Raw genomic sequence first — 20,094 nt, forward strand, 5'->3', positions numbered from 1 at the left:
TGTCAAGGCTCTTTGCTAGCTCCAAAACCCTTCGCTGTAATGTGCTTCATACTTAGCAGCTCTGTATTTCTATGCAGCTGTATGTTTGGTTTCAGTCCTTTGGAGCTCTCCCTTCCAACTCTATATTTCTATGCAGCTGTATGTTTGTTTTCAGTCCTTTGGAGCTCTCCCTTCCTCTCTCCCCACCCAAACACCCACAGCCCTTTGGCCCTATTAGCCAAGTGCTCAGGAGACAGTGGGAATTTTCCCCTTGGAGCTGCCAAGAGCTTGGTGACAATCACAGTGGCTGGGGACAAGCTCTGCCTAGCCCAGTGGGTCCTCCTGAGGACCATGAACAGGGCACTCTCTTGGCCTCTGACATTTTCAGCTCAGGGGATTTCCTTAAAAAAAAGGTAGCTTGGCAGGTAATCCTCCATGGGCCTTTCTTCCAAGTATTTATCCAGTCTCCCTTCAATCCATGCAGTTTAGAATCCATTGCTTCTTCTGGCAAGGACATACAGGTGGAATCTTCACTGAGTGAAGCTTCACTCCATTTGCTTCCTATTTCATCCCTCCTGCCTTCATTCCAGAGCTCATTCCGGAGAGGGCAGTGAATAGTCAATTAATATTCCCCCTCTCCATGTCATTTGTGATTTTTTTAGGCTGCCATCCAATCCCCACAGCCTGAGGACCCAGGAATGGTGCTGGTTGATGCCAGCAATGCTGATGGTGCAGTGGCTTTTCCCCCACCTTGTGTGGCAGTTTTGCAGTGATGCCCTTGGAAGGGATGAGATGGGTTTGTAGAAATGCATTTTGTGCTTGGACAAGGGTTGGAAGTACCAGCTCAGACTTTTAAATCTCTATGGACACTACTGATAGCAGTGGGAGATGCATCTCCTGTGGAAACCAAGAGTCTTTATTTGCATCCTGATGCCAAGCCAAATATTCTTGGTGTCCTTTATGAAATATAGACAACCTTGGTGATAAGAAGAACATAATCCCAGTGCTTGGAACAGATAGCTCCATCCCTCCTGACATTTTTAGGAGCCCACAGAGATGGAAGGATAGGCAGTGATGCCATTCCCATTCCCCTCAGCTTTAGTCACACAACAGCCAAACATGAATCCAGCAAAGCTTGTTTGGGGCGAAGAGCATCATCCTTTTCCCTGAGAGCTCACAGCAGCCCCTGGCTGGGAGGGGGATATGGAGAGGGAGCGAGTGCCATGAGAAACGGGGGAGGGCTGGGAACAGATCTGCAGTCGCCAGCAATTGCTCTCGCAGCTCTGGCATAGATGAAAGGTGGAGAGGGAGGGAGGAGAGGGGGAAAGCGGCAGTGGAAGAGCGAAAGGTCCCCAGCTGGCTGTTAGTGGCATCTGCACTCGGAGTCCAGACTCCAGCTGAGAGCTATTTCACTATTTATTTACATGTAATTATTGCTATGAGGTGCAGATATTAACACTGTCAAGAGCAATTTGCCCTGACATTTTTCACTTGCTCTTGTTCCCTGACGTTTTGGGTTCGGTGGGATTTTTTTTCTCTCTCTCTCTTTCTCTCTTGCTCTCTCTCCCTCTTTCCTACGCTGCCCCAGTTTTGGCAGAAGCTTTTTAATGCAGTGCCCTTCGCAACTCATTAAACTTTGAGATTTAATTTTGGCCGGAGAGGAGTTGAGGTGCAGGGAGCATCTCCCACCCCCCTCGTCCCTGCCACCCATCCCTAGCAGTTCAAGCATTTCCACTCTAAACAAACCGAATTTACCGGTTGCCTCGGTTTCAATTGGAATGCAATCTCCAGCATTAACCTTTGCTTTCGACGCTGCATTTAAAACACACACAAAGGTGCCCAAGCGTTTATGAGAGGGAGAGGTGGAAAGTGCACGGAGAGAAAGCAAATGCAGAACAAATAATTTTACATCCAGTGGCCAGAGCAGCAGAAAAATCACCTCCCACTCCAAAAGGTGGGTTAGGATCACCCTCCTACTGACTACCTCCAACTTCTTCAAACCTCATTCTTTTTTTTTCCCTTTTCTTCACTCCACTCCTGCCTAAACCATCTGATTTCAATAGCTGGTGACACTTTAAATTAAGACTTCCGCCCAGCGCTCGAGCCCTGATTTAATGAGACAGTTGTTGTATGTCATCTAATAAATACCAATTGTGCATTAGAACTTATTTGCCAAGCAGGAGCAGTGATGTGACAGGCAGAGCTCACCACAACCTGCTTTTTTCCTCTGCCAATATGGTACTTGTAATCATTTAGCAGTTGTTTAATACACACCAGACCATCTTCCTCCCCAGCAGAGCTTCGCTGCTCAAGGATTCACACTTGGGTTTTGGAAACCATTTGCACTTGTGCTCTGGAAACCATTCACACTTGGGGTTTTTTTTAACCATTTACACTTGTGTTTTGGAAAGCATTTACACTTGTGTTTGATAAACCAGAAGGAAAAATAGATGTGTGTATGAGAGGCTGAAGGACTTAGGCTGTGTCTGGGTTGTTATGGAAAGGAGTAAGTGCTAAGGACCTTCAGTGCCTATTCATGGTGACTTTTATGGATTTTAATTCCCATTCCTCCATTTTAACTGCAGCACCTTAAGCCCTTTTTCATTCAAAAAGTTGAACCACACTTGGTTTCTGCTCTCCAGACTTTGCAGGGGAAGAGATTCAGGAATTTCTACTCTTCAGACTTTGCAGGGGAAGAGATTCAGGAATTTAATGCCTTTCCCCTCTTTCTATTGGATTTACTTTCTTGGGATGGGAGTAGAGTCAGACCTGAGGGGAGATGACCAACCCCCAGCTCTGAAATTTTGGAGTTTTGGGGCTTTTGGATTGTGTTCCTTTTGGGGCAGTGACACAAATAAATAGCAATGAGAATGGCTTCGTTACAAGTGGCTAAATCCTCTTGTGGACCTGTAACACATCCACCTCCTGCAGAAAGGATAACTGGGATCACTCTGGATGAAGGGACATTCTGGAAAGAACAAAATGGTTTCACTCCCTGGGGAGTTAATTTTTCTCTCTTTATAAGCAAAGAGACAAAAATATTGCAACTGGATAGTTTATTTTCATTATTTTTTTGTTACCAATTGCAATTTGACTTCACTTTGACCTTTCCTTCAAAAGTTTGTATTTGCACTTACATCCCTCACCCATTTCCTTTCATTTTCATCTATGCTATTTGAAAGACTTTCTTTCAGCCAAAAGAAAATGTTGTTTGTTTTGCCATAACATTTATCCATCACCTGCTGACCCTTTGTAAGCCTTTTATAGAGGCATCTGCAATAGAACACAGGAGCTTATTTATATTTTCATTCCTGTTTGCTGTGTGTTTAAACATGGGCAGAGCATAGCATGGAAACTCAACGTTTTCTACTCTCAGCTCTTCCTCCCCATCCCATTTCTGTGTGTGGCAGTGAAACAGAGCAGATAAAACTGTCCTCACCTTTATTAAACTTCCTTATATCTTCCAGGATAAACACCAAACCATCATATGGCACTAATGATTTGAAGTTCTCATTATTGTGCTTAACTTATTACTAGGCTGGCTGGAATGAGGACATCAACCTTAGCTTTGGGATGGTCAAATTCCTCTTGCCCCATAAACTTCTGTGCCAGCTCAAGTTTTAGCCTTTATAGGGCTCATTTTTCCATGGGTAAGGTGAGACTCTAGGTGAGTCTCCATGGGTAAGGTGAGACCAACTCTGCCTAGAGTTGGTGATAAATAGATTAAAGCAGGTCACAGAAAGCTTTGGAAAGGGAAGAAAAATGCAGGAATAAGAGACATTTCTGCTTTTTACATAGGTGTGACTTTGGATAGCACATACTTTGTCCCACTGCCTTCCTGAGGGTGTCAGAAGGGTCAGGATGCTCAGCCCCTGCTGGAGTTCAGCACTTTAGCTCTCTGATATAGAAGCTCCAGACTCCCTTTTTTGTGTGTGTGTGGACAGGAGGTTTTTCCTCTCCACATAATGACCAGGGGAGAATTAATCAGCTGGGGCTTTATTACCACTGACCCAAAGGCACCCACAAAGCTCAGGCACCAGCTGGTACATACATTAACTCCAGTTTGCCTTAATCTGGCAGGTTTTGAGACTGTCTCATAGTGGGCAGGGATGGGAGGAGACAGATTTTCTGAGGGTCTCTTAGGTGCCAACACTGCCACACTGGTGTGGACTGAGGGCAAGGCTTAGGGCAGGTAAAACCCAGGCAGGGATCTTGCTTTGGGGGTTCTTGCCTTTGAGGTTTTGGGGTTCAGCCTTTCTGCTTTGCCCATGGCTCAGCTCTGCATCCTCCAACACATCACCCTTTTCCCAGGGTCCCTAACTTCCTGCCAAGGTCCTGATTCCTCTCTGAGCCAGAGAGTGCAACCCAAAGAGAGGAAAGCTGTGGTCTGAGCACTAACTCTTCCCCCAGGGGTGATCAGGGTTCTGGGGTGCAGCAGGAGTGAGAGTGCAGGAGATAACCATCGATGTTGTCACTGCTGCCAGGACTTAACGTATTGTGAGCTCTGGCAGCTTGTTTGCACGGGTGTTAACCAACCTCTCCTGTCCCTTCTTGTCACTGCCCAGTCCCTGCCACAGCCAATCTGTGTCCTAATCTCCATCAATTAACAAGAAGCACTTTCACCCCCTCACTCCCCCCCATCCCCAACGCAGACACCCACCCTGAAGCCTGGGATAAAGAGGGAAGAGCCCCCCCAGCCTCGACCCTCTCCCCCTTTACTTTCCACTAACTCAGCGCAACCAATTAGGCATCTGACACCCATACTGGCTGACAAATTGTTTCTGTCATCTGCTTTCTGTCTTTCATTAAAGGAGAGGCAGAGGGGGGGGGCTGGGAAAGGGAGGGGGGGCTGAGAGATGTGATCTCCCATGCTTAGCGAGGCCAGATACATTAATTACAAAACGGCCATTTGCAGCATGAAAATGCATTAATTAAATTTATGCAATCATTATCTTTAAATAGTCATATCTTTAAAATAATCAGCCCTTCCTGAGTCTTCCCTCTCCTCTGCTAAGTATCTCTAATCCCTTTTCCACCATTTATCTTGGGATCAGCAGTGGCTTGTGTGCTTTTCAACTTCTGCATGCAGGAGATGCCTTAAAAACTCTGCTCGAGTAACAAGAGGGTGTGATACCTTCACTCCTGCCCTTGGCATTGCAGCAAGGAGGACTGGTGAGGGGCACAATTCAGCAAGTTAGAGGATTTGCCTTTTTTTGGGAGGCTTTTGATCAAGATATTTTCCTAAAAGAGAGGTGATAGCTCAGCTGGGAGTTGGAGGGTTAATGAGTAAAGTTCTTTGCTTGTATTTGGACAGGAGAGCAAGGTGTATGCTGTATCACACACTCCCTTAGTGAATGGATTGCTGTTTGCCTTTGGAAGAGGTTTCATTTTAATGAGGCAAGACCCTTCCTTTGGCACAGACACAGCTAACCTTGCAGCAGTGTATTTTTTTCTTCTCACAAAATCACTTAGTTCAAGGCAGTCAACGATGCTCGTAAGAAAAACAAGGTTTTAAAATAGGCATTTTGCTACTGTGATGCTCAAGATCACTTCTTGGTGGTTTCATATTGTAATTCTAAAAGATGTTCTCTCTTTTGGAGTGCCTTCAGCCACGGCCAAAATCAAATTGTGCCAGACAAATAAGAAGGAAGTGCAATTAATGATGTGTTAGCCCAGGAGCTTCTGCTTTTATTGTTCAAAGGCTTCACCCATTTATGATGACAACTCAAAGAATTGTTACAAACTTATTGAGGTTTGTGCTACTCCTCAGCACACCCCAAGTACAAGAGTGCCAAAATACCCAGGGAGGAATTAATCTCATCCCCTGCTTAAGTAAGCACCTATAACACCACAGGAAAACTCCAGTCCAAATAGGTTTTGAAGAGCTGGAGGACTCAAAGAGGGATACTGATCTAAACTCCAATCCTTCAGGGCTTTCTTATCGCTTCTGGTTACAGATTTTATTCTGCTCTTTGTGTGCTGCATCATTTGGAATAAATCCTGTATGGGTTTTTTTCCCCTATCTGTAATTCCTTGTGGGGCAATGCCCAATTAGACAGGAGCCAGCACAGTGGTGCTTGGATCCAAACCTTGTTTATGTTCAGAGTTACGAGTTCAGGATTAGGACCAAGTAGAATCTGGGAGTGGATTTGCTGGGGAGTGAATCTTGCCAGATTTCTCCCAGCTGAGGGGCAGAAATGAGCTCTGGGATTTCAGAAATGGAAGCTTGTTCTGCCCACAAAGTCCCCTCGACAATCCAAGTGTCCCCAACCTCCTCCTTGAGAAGTGCATTGTGGAACTCTAAGCTGTTTAGATCCAGCACAGCATGAACAGTGTAAAGGTGATTACAAATAGTGAACACAAAGGGCTCAGTTTTCCCTGGACCATCTCTGAGAATGGACATTTGTAGAGAGAAAGGAAAAGCCTTACCATGGAGCAGGGAAAGAGGGAGCTGGAACATCCTAGCTGTAAGGGTAATGCTCGATTAAAGTCAATGTTTTCAGCAAGGATCTACACTTTCTTCTCTCCTTTTTTTCTGCTGTTTGTTTTCACTCATGAATCCACACCAGTAGACTCCACACCTTGGTGGATACAGTTCCATTATCCCTGAGTTCTGATCCTGTGAGGGTCTGGGGGCTCATGTTTGGCCACAGCAAGCAGCTCAGCTGTAAGGGTAATGCTCGATTAAAGTCAATGTTTTCAGCAAGGATCTACACTTTCTTCTCTCCTTTTTTTCTGCTGTTTGTTTTCACTCATGAATCCACACCAGTAGACTCCACACCTTGGTGGATACAGTTCCATTATCCCTGAGTTCTGATCCTGTGAGGGTCTGGGGGCTCATGTTTGGCCACAGCAAGCAGCTCCCTGTCTAGAGCACAGTGCTCCCTAGCAGCAGAGAGAAGTCTGAAGGGAGAGCATAAGGCATTCTGCAGGGCTGGAAAATGCATTTCCTTGGGTTCAGGAGCTGAGATTGTCCTATGGGTGAGGAAAAAGGTCCTGACTTTCAAAATTCATCCCTGTGGTAGGAACTCCCAGACAGGAGCAAGGTCTGGGTTGTTCGTTCAGTGGGGTAAGGTGGGAAGAGAAACCTTCACCTTTACAAATGGAACTGTGAGAGAAGCAAACAAGGAGCTGGCAATGGGAAACACTTCTGCTTTTCCCTTTCTTCCATTCTTTTGCCAGCTCAGTTCTGAAGTGTTCTCTCTGAGCCTGCCCAGCCCTGCACTTGCTGAACTTATCAGGGTTAATTCATCTCCCCATGACCTCTCCCTAGTTACGCTGGGAACCCTGAAGGCATTGGCTTTGCTTAACTGGTGTATCTTACACTGCAGTTAAGCTGGACCTTAACTGATTACAGCCCTTGATTGATCAGAGAGAGAGGGAGGGGAAGAGAAAGAGGAGTCCTAGAGCAGATATAGGACTATCAGTGCACCGAGCAGCTTCGCCCGGGGCTGGGATATGCCACTCGGGGGATTCTTTGTAGTGCAGCTCCTTTCACATTTATAGAGGCTCCCCTCCACTCTCCAAAAAGAGAGAGAAAAGCAGGCGAGGGGGGGTATGGAGAGGACTCAAAGGATCTCAGGAAATCTTGTTTGGAAGCAGTAAGTCAGCACTACAGTCCATTACCAGTGTCCGCGGGGGGTTGTGATAGTGAGAGAGCGCAGAGCAGCTTAGCTGAGAAATGGGGAAAAAAACCAGACTGAAATGAGGCAGAGAGAGATGGAAAAGGGAGGAGGGGAAAAGGAGACCTTTCTGGGAATTTGGGGTTGGCTTTGTTAGGCTCTGCTGCCGTGGGGCTGCTGAGGAGAGGAAGAAAAGAAGTTTGTGAAGCAGTTTTAATTTGCTGGGACGTGGATGTGCCAAGTGATCTCCTGTCCCTGCTCTCCCTCACAAAAATTGAGGCTTGGGGTGTGGTTGGTTGTTTCTTTGCATTTTGAATCTCTCACCAAGCCCCAAAAGCTTTTTGTTCCCCACCTACCATCTGCATGTCTGGGCTTAGCAGATAGGTACAGAAGAAAAGACACCAACCCATCTCCAACGGCAAATCTCACCTGAGTCCTTCTGCTGATTTGGAAATGTTTAGGAGTTGGAAATGTTAGGAATTTCAGTTTTCCGTGGTTGTGCCTTTCTGCTTTCTCATCCCAGGTGGTTTTGTGAGTTCCAAAACTCCCCAAGCAAAATTCCTATTCCTGCAATGAATCCTCTGTGTAAAGTTGCCTTAGAGATGCTCCATATTTCAACAGAGGGTTTTTCCCATGGAGCATTTCCTTTCCAATAGACTCACTTGGCCTTCCCAGAGAAATGTAGGATTAAATATATCAAGGATGAAAACAGCATCAGGGTGGAGTTTGCTTGTGATGTCTTAGTCTGCTGTCTAAAGATCAGGGGATGGGGTGGCTCAGTTTGCCAACCAGCACATTTGGGAAGTATTGGCCTTCTTGGGTTATTCTATATCAAATGGCAGAGCAATTCCCATGGAATCAGCAAAAACACTTTGTGCTTAGGTAGCACAAGATGAATAATGATCTTGATGGTTAGTAAAGCACAAACTGCCCATTTTCAGAGGGGAGACACTCAGCAGTGCATGAAAATCAGCCCCTGTGATAGTTTCAGGATGGGAAGGGACTCCTTAGCCTTTTGGCTCAAGTCTCTCCATGTCTGGGAGGGATGAACTCATGTCTCTTGATTTTGCTTGTTAGTGAAATCCATGACCATAGAACTGGGACCCCCTTTACCTTAAACAACCCACACTAGCACAGCATGACTTTTGTTTCCTCTCTGGTTATCCAGCCCACTAAAACCTTTGCCATCTGCTTTTGTCCAAGGGGCAGTAGAGTTTGGTGCCCTGATGCCAGGGGTAGTGCCTCATGTTTCTAGATCAAGCAATTTTTAATGTAATTCCCAGAGTGATGCCTCTGCTTTTCCCCTCCAAATTATACTTCTCCCACAGGATTTCTCAGAGCCCTTATTGGATATCTGACCCTGTGGTGCTTCTGATTCCCTTGTGGTATTTCCACTGTGAGAAGACCCCACTCCTCTTTCCCACACCATCCAGACTGAAGCCATTTCTCTTCCCCCTATATGGCTAAGACCTTCCAATTCTTTTGTGTAGCTTAGAAACTTTTCTTTAGACCTTCTCTATCATTTGTACATCTCTACAGAAGCAGGGTGCCCAAAACAAGATGCAGTGCTCCAGGTGGAACCTCACCATAGCCCTGAACAATCAGGTAATAAATTCCCATCGCCTTTTTCCCTTCTCCTCCCCCCGTGCAGCCTGCATTGAGCAGCTTTGCTGCAGCTCACCATCGCATCCCCCACTCCATCTCATCCCCAGCACCTCCCCAAGCCCTCTCCATCCTGAGTGTGTGGCAGCTTTTCATCCATGAAGTGAAACAGGGTCATTTTAGGACACGATTCTCATCGCCATCTCACCCGCTGTGTCCTAGACCACTCCCTGCGGCTCTGCAACATCCTTCAGATGTTTTAAGTCACTGAAAGGCATTGATGGTATTTTTGGGTTTATTGTTCACTGCCAAACTGTAACTGTTTGTGACCACTTTGAAGGGAACTGGTAGGATCTGTCCCATACACATCAGGGGAATGAATGTAGGGAGTGAAGGGATTCAGGTACATTGTGTTCTGTTCCAGATTTCCTTCTGGCACACTTCATGGGGCCTCCACACATTTCCCAACAGAGTGGGGAAGGTTGGGGTAGGAAACCAAGACATTACAGCAGACACATCAGCCCAGGAGTCCTTTGGTAGCAGGAAGGACTTTTGAGGTTGTGTGAGCTCACACACTGTTCTCTTCAGCACATGCTGATGGACTATAAATACCTGGTTAGATAAGGCAGTGGAGCATCAGGTTTCTTAAACTTTAACCCACACCAAAATCCAAATTGAGAGTTAAGTCACATCCTCAGTTGTGCCAGTGTGAACCAGGACTGTGCCTGAGGTCAGTGAAGTTACCCTGAAGGAAAGTAAATGTGAATCATAGAATCAAGGTTGGAAAACACCTCCTAGATCATCAAATCCAACCTTTGACTGAATACCACCATGTCAACTAAACCATATCATGAAGAGCCAGTTTGCTCCCCAGGCTGGAAGTGGTTGTGGTTGGAAGTGACATGAGATGGACGAGACTGTAGTTACCCTCATTAGACCTTTTCTAGGTGCAAGAAGTGTGAAGAACTGTCTGGATCTTTGGCCTCATTGCAAAAGTAAATTTATTGGGTGCAATTACTGGTTTGGTTTGGCATATTGGGATCCAGCTCAGCTGGGTCTAGTGATTTAGAAAGTATTCAAAATTAATTGCTTGGTTTTGTGAGTGCAGTGTTAGTGATTGCTACATAAGTCATTTTAGTCCTACCTAGGGGCATATTTGCATATATTTATCCTCCTTTCAAGTGAAGATCTTTGGGGAAACTGTATTTATCTCCTCCTAACTCTTTCTTCAGCTTTCAGTAGTCCTACAGTCACCTTTTCATTTTGTTTCCGTTTAATGTATGTATAGAATAATCGACTCTTCCTCTTCCCACCAAGTGAAAATGAATCCAGAGAGATCAAAAAGCATTAATATGAGGAAGGGTTGCATTCTGCAAGGGAGGAGGGAAAAATTAGCTGAACAGGCTGCAAAATATAGATGGAAAAGATTAAGCTGAGTCCCCAACAAGTAGCTAAAAAGTGTCTTGGAAGACAGAGCAGGACTGACCCAGAGCAGAATCAGCCACAGATGGCAGAGACCAAGTCCTCACGGAGGAACTCACAGCAAATCATTAGCTTGGTCCATGTTGTTAGTAAATCCCTAAGATCCAGCACATTTCCAGCATGGCCCTTGGCAGACTTTCCCTTCCCTAGGAACTGGTGTAAGTGGTAACACCACAGAAGCTGAAACAAAGAGAAATTTCAGCCTCCAAACATTCCCTTCACGACAGAATTTCCCAGAGGTTTTCACTTGATGCAGCATCAAATAGTCCAACTGATCACATTTCCAGCCTTTCCCAAAGAGGGAAGATTTCTGCCCATTCCTAGGAAAGCTGTACCACAGCCTCAGGAATACTACTCACTGCCAGGAGACCCTTCCTCTGGTTTTCCCTTGCACTTTCTGCTTGGTATCCAGTTTGCATTCCTTTGGGACCACCCAGCAGCTTCTCTGGAGTTAACACCCGTCAGCTAGTTGTGGCTCATTCCATCCTCTCTTTCTTCAGAACTTAGCCAGGCTCAGCACTTTCTAAAAGCAGCATTTTTCTGAGGCAGCCTCTGATTTTGGATGCTTTGCACTGTGTCAAATCAAGTGTCCAGAAATGGAGACACCACAAATCAAGGGTCACTCTGGAAAATGCTGTCTACAGGCACATCCTCCCTCCCATCGTTTTGTGTGCTGGAGTTTGATCTCCTTACAACACCTCAGTGTCCTCCTGGTCATGGGGCAGTGTAGTGTGGATATAAACCCTGCTGTGAACAGGACCTGATGTCTCCATCTGGGTGTCTTAGCAAGCTGCTAACACAGGGAAGGAGGTGTGGGGACTCTGAGGATGTCCCAGAGAGCTCTTGACCACAGAAACCACCAAGGTGCAGTGGGGCAAGGCTTGATCGTGGAACTTATCTGTTCCCCTCCCTGACACACTCCACCCCTTCTCTACCTCCACAATATCTCTCCCTATCACTTGTCTGCCCCTCCTGCCCCCCCAAACACACCCAACTGTCCCCCCCAACCTAAAATCTGAAGCCTGATTGCACAGATTGAAGGTCCTAATTGCACTTCCCTTTCCAAAGCTTCATTCGTTTATCATAAAGGGTGCACATTTCCCCTGCTACAGTTTCCACGGCCAGAGGCCCTGAGGGCCAGCTCAGAAATGGAGGGAATTAATTACATTTTTTTAACTCCCCTTCTTTTAAAGTATGGGAGAGAGTGATGAAACGTCCCGGGGGGGAACAGGGGGGAGCTGCAGAGATGAGGGTGGGGAGGGAGGCAGCAGTAGGAGGTGAGAGGGGGAGCTGGCTCTTTCATCCAGGAGGGTCTTTGTGCATTAACCTTGGTCTCCCCAACACATCAAGACCCCTAACCCCTGTTCCCCATGACAAATGACCTCTGGAAGGGGTAGGAGTGAGGCTGAAGGCTCCTGATATCGTGGCTGTTATCAACTTAGCCCAAAGTGTGAGCCCATGCCAAGCCTGTGACTGATTTGGGACAGCAGCAAAGGGAGAGTCAATGGAGAAAAGGAGAGACACAACTGATGAGAGGGAGGGGAAAGGGAAGGCTGTCAATCACACTGATGGACAGGTAGCAGATTTCCCTCCAGATAAAACCTTACAGATGTGAAGTGAGTATTGATTTTTAGTTAGTGATGATAATGCACCAAGAAGTAATAAATTATAAGAAAGCAAGGTCAGAAAGAAAAGGTAAAAGGACTTTGCATTCTTAAGGAAGGGATTTCTCCAGATGCCCCAGACTTTCCTAAGTTCAAATGTTGCCTGGAAAATAAGTTTATCCAGCTGAAAACAAGAAGTCAGATAACGTGGGCCTGCCGAGGCTGGAGGGCTCCTGCAGGGTTATCAGTGCTGGGTGGCCACGGAGTGAAGACGGAATAGAAATCTCCAGTTCATTCTTGTTATTTCTAACACCTTCATGTCCTGGGGTGGAGAAGATTGGATGCTGTCCTCTGATAAACCTGTGCAAACAGAGTCTTGGGCTAGCTCAGCCCCAGATTGCTCTCAGCATGCCTGAAAAAGGCAGATGCTTGCCATGGTCAGCGTTGCTGAAGAGGGATCAGAGATCTTTGGGGCTCCTGGCTCAGTTGAGTCCCACAGTCTCTCGGGGTTCAGCACTCAGCCACTCTATCTCCATCCCAGGAGGAATGTGCAACTCATAGCCACCTTCCAGTATCTCTCTTTCCAACCTCTGTACTGTCCCTCCATTCACCACCCTGGCATTGCTGTGAGGACATAGTGGCATCCTTATGCTTCACCGTGGATTTCCAGAGGGAAATTCAGCCAGGCTTCTTCAGAGAGAGGTCTTGAGATGGAATGGATTGTCCTTCAGAAGTGTCAGTCTCTCTGTAGAGGGATTCTAGAGGATTAGGAGAGACTAGAAGCTTCACATGCCTAAGGTTGGTTGAGCTGAGTCTGAGCTGAAGTGACTTGCACAAGTCCTTGTGAGTGAGCAGCAGAGCTGGGATTAGCAATCAGTCCTGATTCCAACTGATTAAAGCCAATTACTCTTTCAGTAGGATTTGTGCAAGCATCTTCTCCTGTCCCAGCTCCTCTGAATCTGAAGAGTGTGAATCTGGGTTTCATTTACCAGCATTGCTTTACATCCTCCTTTCGTTTTAAAAGGGCCTTAACGGAAGTGTTGCTGTGACTTCTGCTTGCTTGAAGAGCCTTTTATTTTCTTGGAGTAATATAAAGCAGCTGAATCTTTTGGGGAGATGGCCAGGAGGGAGAGCACCAGAAAAACCTTCTGCTCTATGAATGATTCCAGTTGCCCTTCACTTCATAGTGCACAAAATCTTCCTGCACCTGCAGGGCTTGGCGGTGTGGGCAATATCCACAGCCAGGCAGCACTTCCAGACCTGGACAGCTCAGGAATGAGGAGGAGAAACAGTCCTGCTTTGCACTGCTTGAGCTGGAGCTTTCCAAAAATAACTCATAATTCATATGTCTGTGTTTTTCTGTGCATGTTATTGTTTTAAACATCTGATTCTGCTTGTGAATGAAATCCAGTCGTGTCTGGTGGCTGCTGTGTGTGTCCTGGCTATCCATTAGGGCAGAGGTGCAGGGTCTAACACCTCCAGCCACATGATGCTGAAGCTCTGAGGTCTGCCTGCAGCCAGTGGGATTGAGGGGCATTCAAGGGGATTCCTAGCTGAGCCAGATCAAAGTTCATGACCTGGCTTTAGTGCAAGGCTACAAATAACTTTGCAGCTGGAAAACCTACCTCTAGGCTGCACTTCCACGATTTCCCCACTGCATAAGCCTTGAGGCAGAGAGGTTTATGTTACATCCATCCAGAAAAGCATGACAGCCCTATTCTTGTATTAATCCACTCTGTCTTGCATATTTAGATGCAATTTCCTTTCTTCATCCCCCAGTCTTTGGGCTGTCATGGGGCAGAGAGTTCCATGGGTGCAGCATTAAGGCTAAACATCTTCATCTAGATACCTCAAGGCTTAATCACTGTGATTAGCTGTGCCTGGAGGGTCTGGAGAGCTGAAGGTAATGGAGGCTCTGTCTAAACCCATGGTGTAGAGAGAGCTAAGCCAGTTTTAAGTTGTGGGGAACAGTAGCAAACTTTGGGCTCAGTGCAGGCTGAAAACCCTGAAGGAGGGGAAGGGGAATGAAGTCTGTCTGAGCTCTGTGCTGCTTTCGCTCACCTTGTTCAAAGCTCATTCCTGTGCCTCTTCCACACTGCAGACAAACCCAGTGCTTGGGGTTAGATTGATTTTCCAGCCTCTTTAACTAACCCCCTCCCCAGTACCTCCCTACTGCCTCCCCCTCCACAGGGGTCCAGCCACCTCTGCTCCCTAATTCCCCTCCCAGACAAATGCCTGGGAAGCATCTCAGCCCGGCTGAGTCGGGAGGTGGTTTTACATCAAGGGAAAGCATCTTTGCAGGGCTCCTGAGTCCTTCCGGGGGGAGGAGAAGCTTTAAAGAGCAAAGACCAGCACATAGCTGGTCATTCAGCCTAAGCCCCTGCTCCTGCAGGAAGGTGAAGGAGGAGGAGATGGAGAAGGTGATGGAGAAGGTGATGGAGAAGGTGTTGTCGGGGTGAGCAGACTCCTCCACTCTCTCCATCCCTTCTTGTGTCCTTCCAGAGAATGTATCCTCTGCACAATAGCTCCCCAGGCCACTGGTGGGGGGATAAAGGGCTCATTTTACCACTTGCCAGGCTCCAAATATTTCCAATTTGCCACTTTAATTGATGTCAATAAGGTTATGCTAAATTCGGAGGTTTGGAGCCGCTCGGCATCTGAGCGCTGGGCTGGCCCCCCGAGGTGACTGTCCCCTCTCCCCCCTCTCCCCAGAACCAGCACGGCCAGGCATGCCCAAGAGGCATCAGGAGTTCCCTTCCTTCCCCCTCCACAGCTCTGCTGCTGCCCCAAACTCTTTACACTCTTAACTTGGCAGCCCGGGGGGAATTCTGCTGATTGCAGAAGGCAATTGCATTAAAGAGCTGGTGGGATCAGGTCCCTGTGTGAAGGGCAGAGCCTTACCCCAAGCTCAGCCAGGGGAACAATCCTGGCTTTTAGCTGCAAAAAAACCCCCTCTAGTTCATCTGTTTCAGGTCTCAAAGCAGGAAGGTTGCTTGTGTGCAAATCTAATTATGTTTTCAAACCAAGCACTGCGCTGAAAGGAGCAGGATTAGGTCTTGTGATCCTTTCACATTTGAGGGTAAAGAGAGTTTGGACATTACAGTCACCAAATCTGAATCTGCATCAAAGCTAGATAGGGTTTGCATCTGGTGTGGTTAGGGATGTTGGCAAACCAAGCCCCACTCTGACTCCCAAAGAAAGGAGCTGTCCTCACTGTCCCTTTTGGAAAATATGGGGGTTTGTTCCTTGGTTTATGTGTCTCCTGTTCATAGGAAGGGAGAGGTATTAGTTCATGGCAGGTTTCTCCCAAGTGTATTCCTTTCTCCAGTGTTCATTCTGGACAGCACAGCTAACCCAGCTGGCAGGGCAGTGGAAAAATACTAAAAGATTGAGTGTGCTGTGGAGGAACTTCTCCATTATCCCTGTTAAGAGCTTCCAAATAAAGCATTAGGCACAGAGGAGCCAGCTGTGGGGTCTGGCTGGTGATGTTTGATGGGATCAAACCTTCATTTTCCAGCCTGGCCAAACCTGTTTTGATATTGTATATTATAGAGTACCATTATATGTAGGTTATTTCTCTCTGGTTTGCATGAAGACAGCTGCACACTTTTCTCCTCCAGTCACTGATGTGTTGTCTCCTGTGTTTCTCCAGGTGATGAGCATCCTGAGCAACCCCAGTGGGGTTCCTCCACAGCCCCAGGCTGACTTCTCCATCTCTCCCCTCCACGGTGGCTTGGACACCACCAACTCCATCTCTGCCAGCTGCAGCCAGCGGAGTGACTCCATCAAATCCGTGGACAGCCTCCCGACTTCCCAGTCCTACTGTCCTCCCACCTACAGCACCACCAGTTACAGTGTGGACCCAGTGGCTGGCTACCAGTATGGACAGTATGGACAAAGTAAGTTCTCTGGTTGTATGGAGCAGGGGATGAGAGGGAGGGAACGTGAGACCATCTTATATAGTCAAATACTATATATAGGAAGGGATTCCCATGGAAATCTAGGGATAAAAAGGGAACCTATTCACCAGATATGGATGGATATTGCTCCACTCAGCCTTACCAACACCTTTGCACTCCAATTCAAAAGTCCCAATTTAGCTATTTTAGGCAAAACATTTCTATTAGCAAAGGATAACCTCCACCTCCCTCTCCTTCCCCATCTCCAATTCTACAAACACCGTAACATGTTCACCTACAACATAACATGTTCACCCTGCTCAGCCAAAGGAAATTCGGGATTTTAATGCCATCCCTTAGTGATGCAGAGCTCTGTGTGTCTCTTCTTCCCTGCTCTCCAGCAGACAAGGGTTGGGACCATGCTCAGCCAAAGGAAATCTGGGATTTTAATGCCATCTCTTTGTGATGCAGAGCTCTGTGTATCTCTTCTTCCTTGCTCTCCACCAGGCAAGGGTTGGGGTCATAGTCAGCCAAAGGAAATCTGGGATTTTAATGCCATCCTTTAGTGATGCAAAACTCTGTATGTTCCTTCTTCTCTGCTCTCCACCAGGCAAGGGTTGGGACCATGCTCAGCCAAAGGAAATCTGGGATTTTAATGCCATCCCTTAGTGATGCAGAGCTCTGTGTGTCTCTTCTTCTCTGCTCTCCAGCAGGCAAGGGTTGGGGTCATGCTCAGCCAAAGGAAATCTGGGATTTTAATGCCATCCCTTAGTGATGCAGAGCTCTGTGTATCTCTTCTTCCCTGCTCTCCATCAGGAAGGGCTGGACCATTCTCAGAACACATTAACCTGTCAACTGGGCTGGGGTTGTGTCATATCTGGTGTGAGATTGGAACTGTAATCCTGCACCTCAACCTCAGCCCTGGAAGGCAGAGAGACCCTGGGAAGGTCTGTTTCTCCTCCAGCAGGGTTGGCCTGGCAAGGGGCTCACCTGCTGGTGTTAAACTAATACTGAGCGTGGTGGTGTGAGCCAGTGATCCGCGGAGGGTTAAAGGTGCATCCTCTTCCTCCGGGAGCACTCCTGCTTGCCCACAGCTTGTCCTCAGTGACCTTTCCTTCCATTTGGCTGTGGCTTTTTATTCCCCTCTCCGTCACAGCCCTTTAATGTCTTTAACTCCCCCAGCTAAATGCGAACCGGCTGTGGCGGCAGACGGGATCAATAGCAGCTTCCCCCCACCCCTCCCGGTTTTGTTTTTCGGGAGTTTGATCTGTGACCCCTTGACCTTCCCCTCGCTTCTGGATGTGAGGCTGGACACACGTGCTATTGATAAAAATCTTAAACAAATTCCAATACCATGTATTTCCAATAAAGATTCCCTTGGGCAAGACGTTAGTCACACCCATGTGTGTAAAAAATAAAAGTAAGGAGGACGAGCTATGTTTGCTGAGAGAGAAGCAAAGGAGAAGGAAAGAGAAAGGAGGGTTTGTCTTGGTTTGCTGCAGGAATTTTCACTTGGGCCTCTCCTTGTGCTGATGAAAAGCTCCTCACACAGCCCTATTTATGTTGTTTTATTTGCCCCTCTCCTGATTTCTGTCACTCTGTTTGTAATAACCTCTGTGCAAGGAAACAGTTTTCATTGGTAATTAGTCCTCTTAGAGCAATCACTTACATGAAGTTGACCTTGATAGAACAACATTTTTTCTTGCCTTCCTTGGTGCATGTTCTATTTAGCAGCTACTTCTCATTCCTCCTCCTTTTTAACTCTACACTTCTTCTTTTCAAACACTGTTTAATGCCCATCACTGTGAGCTGACTTCCACAACATCATTTATTCATGTTCAGTTTAGATCATCTGTTTTTCCCTTCCATGATGCAGCAAAAAAAAAAGCATCAAAATTCTTTAGTGAACACTGATATAATAAAACTGAGAGGTTAGTGGGGGATGTATAGGCTCTGTATAATAGGAGACAAAACCAGAGCTTGGAAACAAGGACTCTGGGGCTTTGATAGACTTTGGACCTGACCTGCAGAGAATATCTCTTTCCCCACTTCTCCTCATTCTCTGTTTTATAAACACAAACCCAGACACACTTTCTCTCTCACATAAGCAAATAAACACCCGAAGTACTTTCTAAAAGTTGCTGGTTTTATTTAGGCTTCCACCACATTAAATCAACAAACCACATCCTTGACTCCTTCATATGCCATCTCCTGGTGCATTTGGACTCTTCCCACTGGCACAAAAAGCAACATTGGGAGTTTGGCATCTTTTTTTCAGAGAGATGGGATTGCCATCAAATTTCCATTTCCTTCCTGAAAAGAGATTGTAGCCAGCCAGGGATTGAGCTCTGCTCTCAGGTAACAAGAGATAGGACAAAAGAAAACAGTTTCAAATAGTACCAGCGGAGGTTTAATTCAGATATTAGGGAAAATTTCTTCACTGAAAGGGTGGTCAGGCACTGACACAAGCTGCCCAGGGCAGTGAGGAGTCACCATTCTTGGATGTATACAAAATAAGTGTGGATATAGTGCTTAGAGACTTGGCAGTGCTGGGTTAATGATCTTAGAGGTCTTTTCCAACTGTATACAAAGTAAGTGTGGATATAGTGCTTGGAGACTTGGCAGTGCTGGGTTAATGGTTGGACTCAATGATCTTGGAGGTCTTTTCCAACCTGAATGACTCCATGGTTCAATGATTTTGCTGGCTACTGGCCAGAGCAGGATGACAGGGTCAGATTGCTCATCTCCTTCCCTTCCCAAACACCATCAGAGTACACCCAGAGCACAGGTGACAACAGCAACAGAGGCACAACCACACACAGACCGAGTGTGTCTGTGAAGTTCCTCTTTACCTACAGCCTCTCAATGACATCATTTAATGTGGTTACCTGAAATGATAAGCTGGTAAGGGCTGGATGAGAGCCAGAGGTTGGGGTCTAATCCTATGAACCCCTTCAAGCTAGAGGCACCACGAGGCAACATTCCAGAGCCTAATGCTGGAGTTGAGCTGTCCCAGTCCCTGAGGACACCAGTGTGCCTGCTCCACTGGCCTAACTCCATTCCTTTTGGGCTCTGTGCTCCCTCACTCCAGCCCTGGTTAGCTCATCAGTCCCTTCCAGCATGTGGCACTTCCACAGGAGCAGGATGCCAGATTAATGTGGGCCTGGTGGATCCCAAAGGCCGGAGCTGTGTTAATGATGCTGGTGATGGAACGCAGAAGCGTGAAAGGAATTCTAATAGATATGACAAGTCTAATAAGAATTTGTGCCTGGAAGGGACCTCCTCTGGGGCAGGAGGCTGACAAGACGTTGATGGCTGAAATTTGTTTACTCATTGGCACCGATTGTACATCTCCTGCCAGCTCCTTATTAATCTAATTTGAGACATTAAAGCTAGGGAAAGGGAGAGACTTTGACTGAAGCTCAGCTAATGAGCAATGTGGCCATCCTGCCCCTGTCCTCTTCCCCCTCAGTCCGTGGGGCAGCCAGGCAAGCTGGGATCCACCACCACCTCGGGAGCTGTGGCTGGATCTCCCCCACATGGAGCTAAGGAAAGCAGTTGCCCTTAGGATGAGGGTAGGCAGCAGAGCTCACAGACATGAGTCAGCACATAGTGCATGAGTCAGATCCAAGCCCAGTCCAGGCTTGGTGAGCTTCCACTGAAATCTCTGGAATCATTTACATCAGCATCACTGAGAGCAGGATTTGGCTTTGCCACTCTGAGATGATACAGGGAATGGAGCCTGGAAGGCTTATCCCAAGTCTTCTGCTCACTCATCTTCAAGCTGCTCCCTTGCAAACACCATTTTCCATGGCATGAGTAGAATTTGATGTGTTTTCAGTAGGTTCATGGAGAGAACTGAGGGACTGCAGCAGCACAGTGAGTTCCACACACCTCAGCTCTGCT

The 20,094-nt window shown here is 46.9% G+C and overlaps 1 protein-coding gene across 1 annotated transcript in view; it reads left to right on the top strand.

Annotated features, from left to right (window-relative positions):
* The window catches only part of LOC103801556 (paired box protein Pax-7-like), a gene marked incomplete at its 5' end in the record, with an annotated part of 38,737 nt that overhangs the window by 17,896 nt on the left and 747 nt on the right, over positions 1-20,094 (top strand). The window contains 2 exons of the mRNA XM_009073972.1: positions 9,141-9,206; positions 15,942-16,188. Coding sequence (XP_009072220.1) covers positions 9,141-9,206; positions 15,942-16,188 — 313 coding nt within the window. The remainder of the gene's footprint in view (positions 1-9,140; positions 9,207-15,941; positions 16,189-20,094) is intronic.

This window comes from Acanthisitta chloris, unplaced genomic scaffold (genome assembly GCF_000695815.1).
Source record: "Acanthisitta chloris isolate BGI_N310 unplaced genomic scaffold, ASM69581v1 scaffold13194, whole genome shotgun sequence".
NCBI lineage: Eukaryota > Metazoa > Chordata > Aves > Passeriformes > Acanthisittidae > Acanthisitta > Acanthisitta chloris.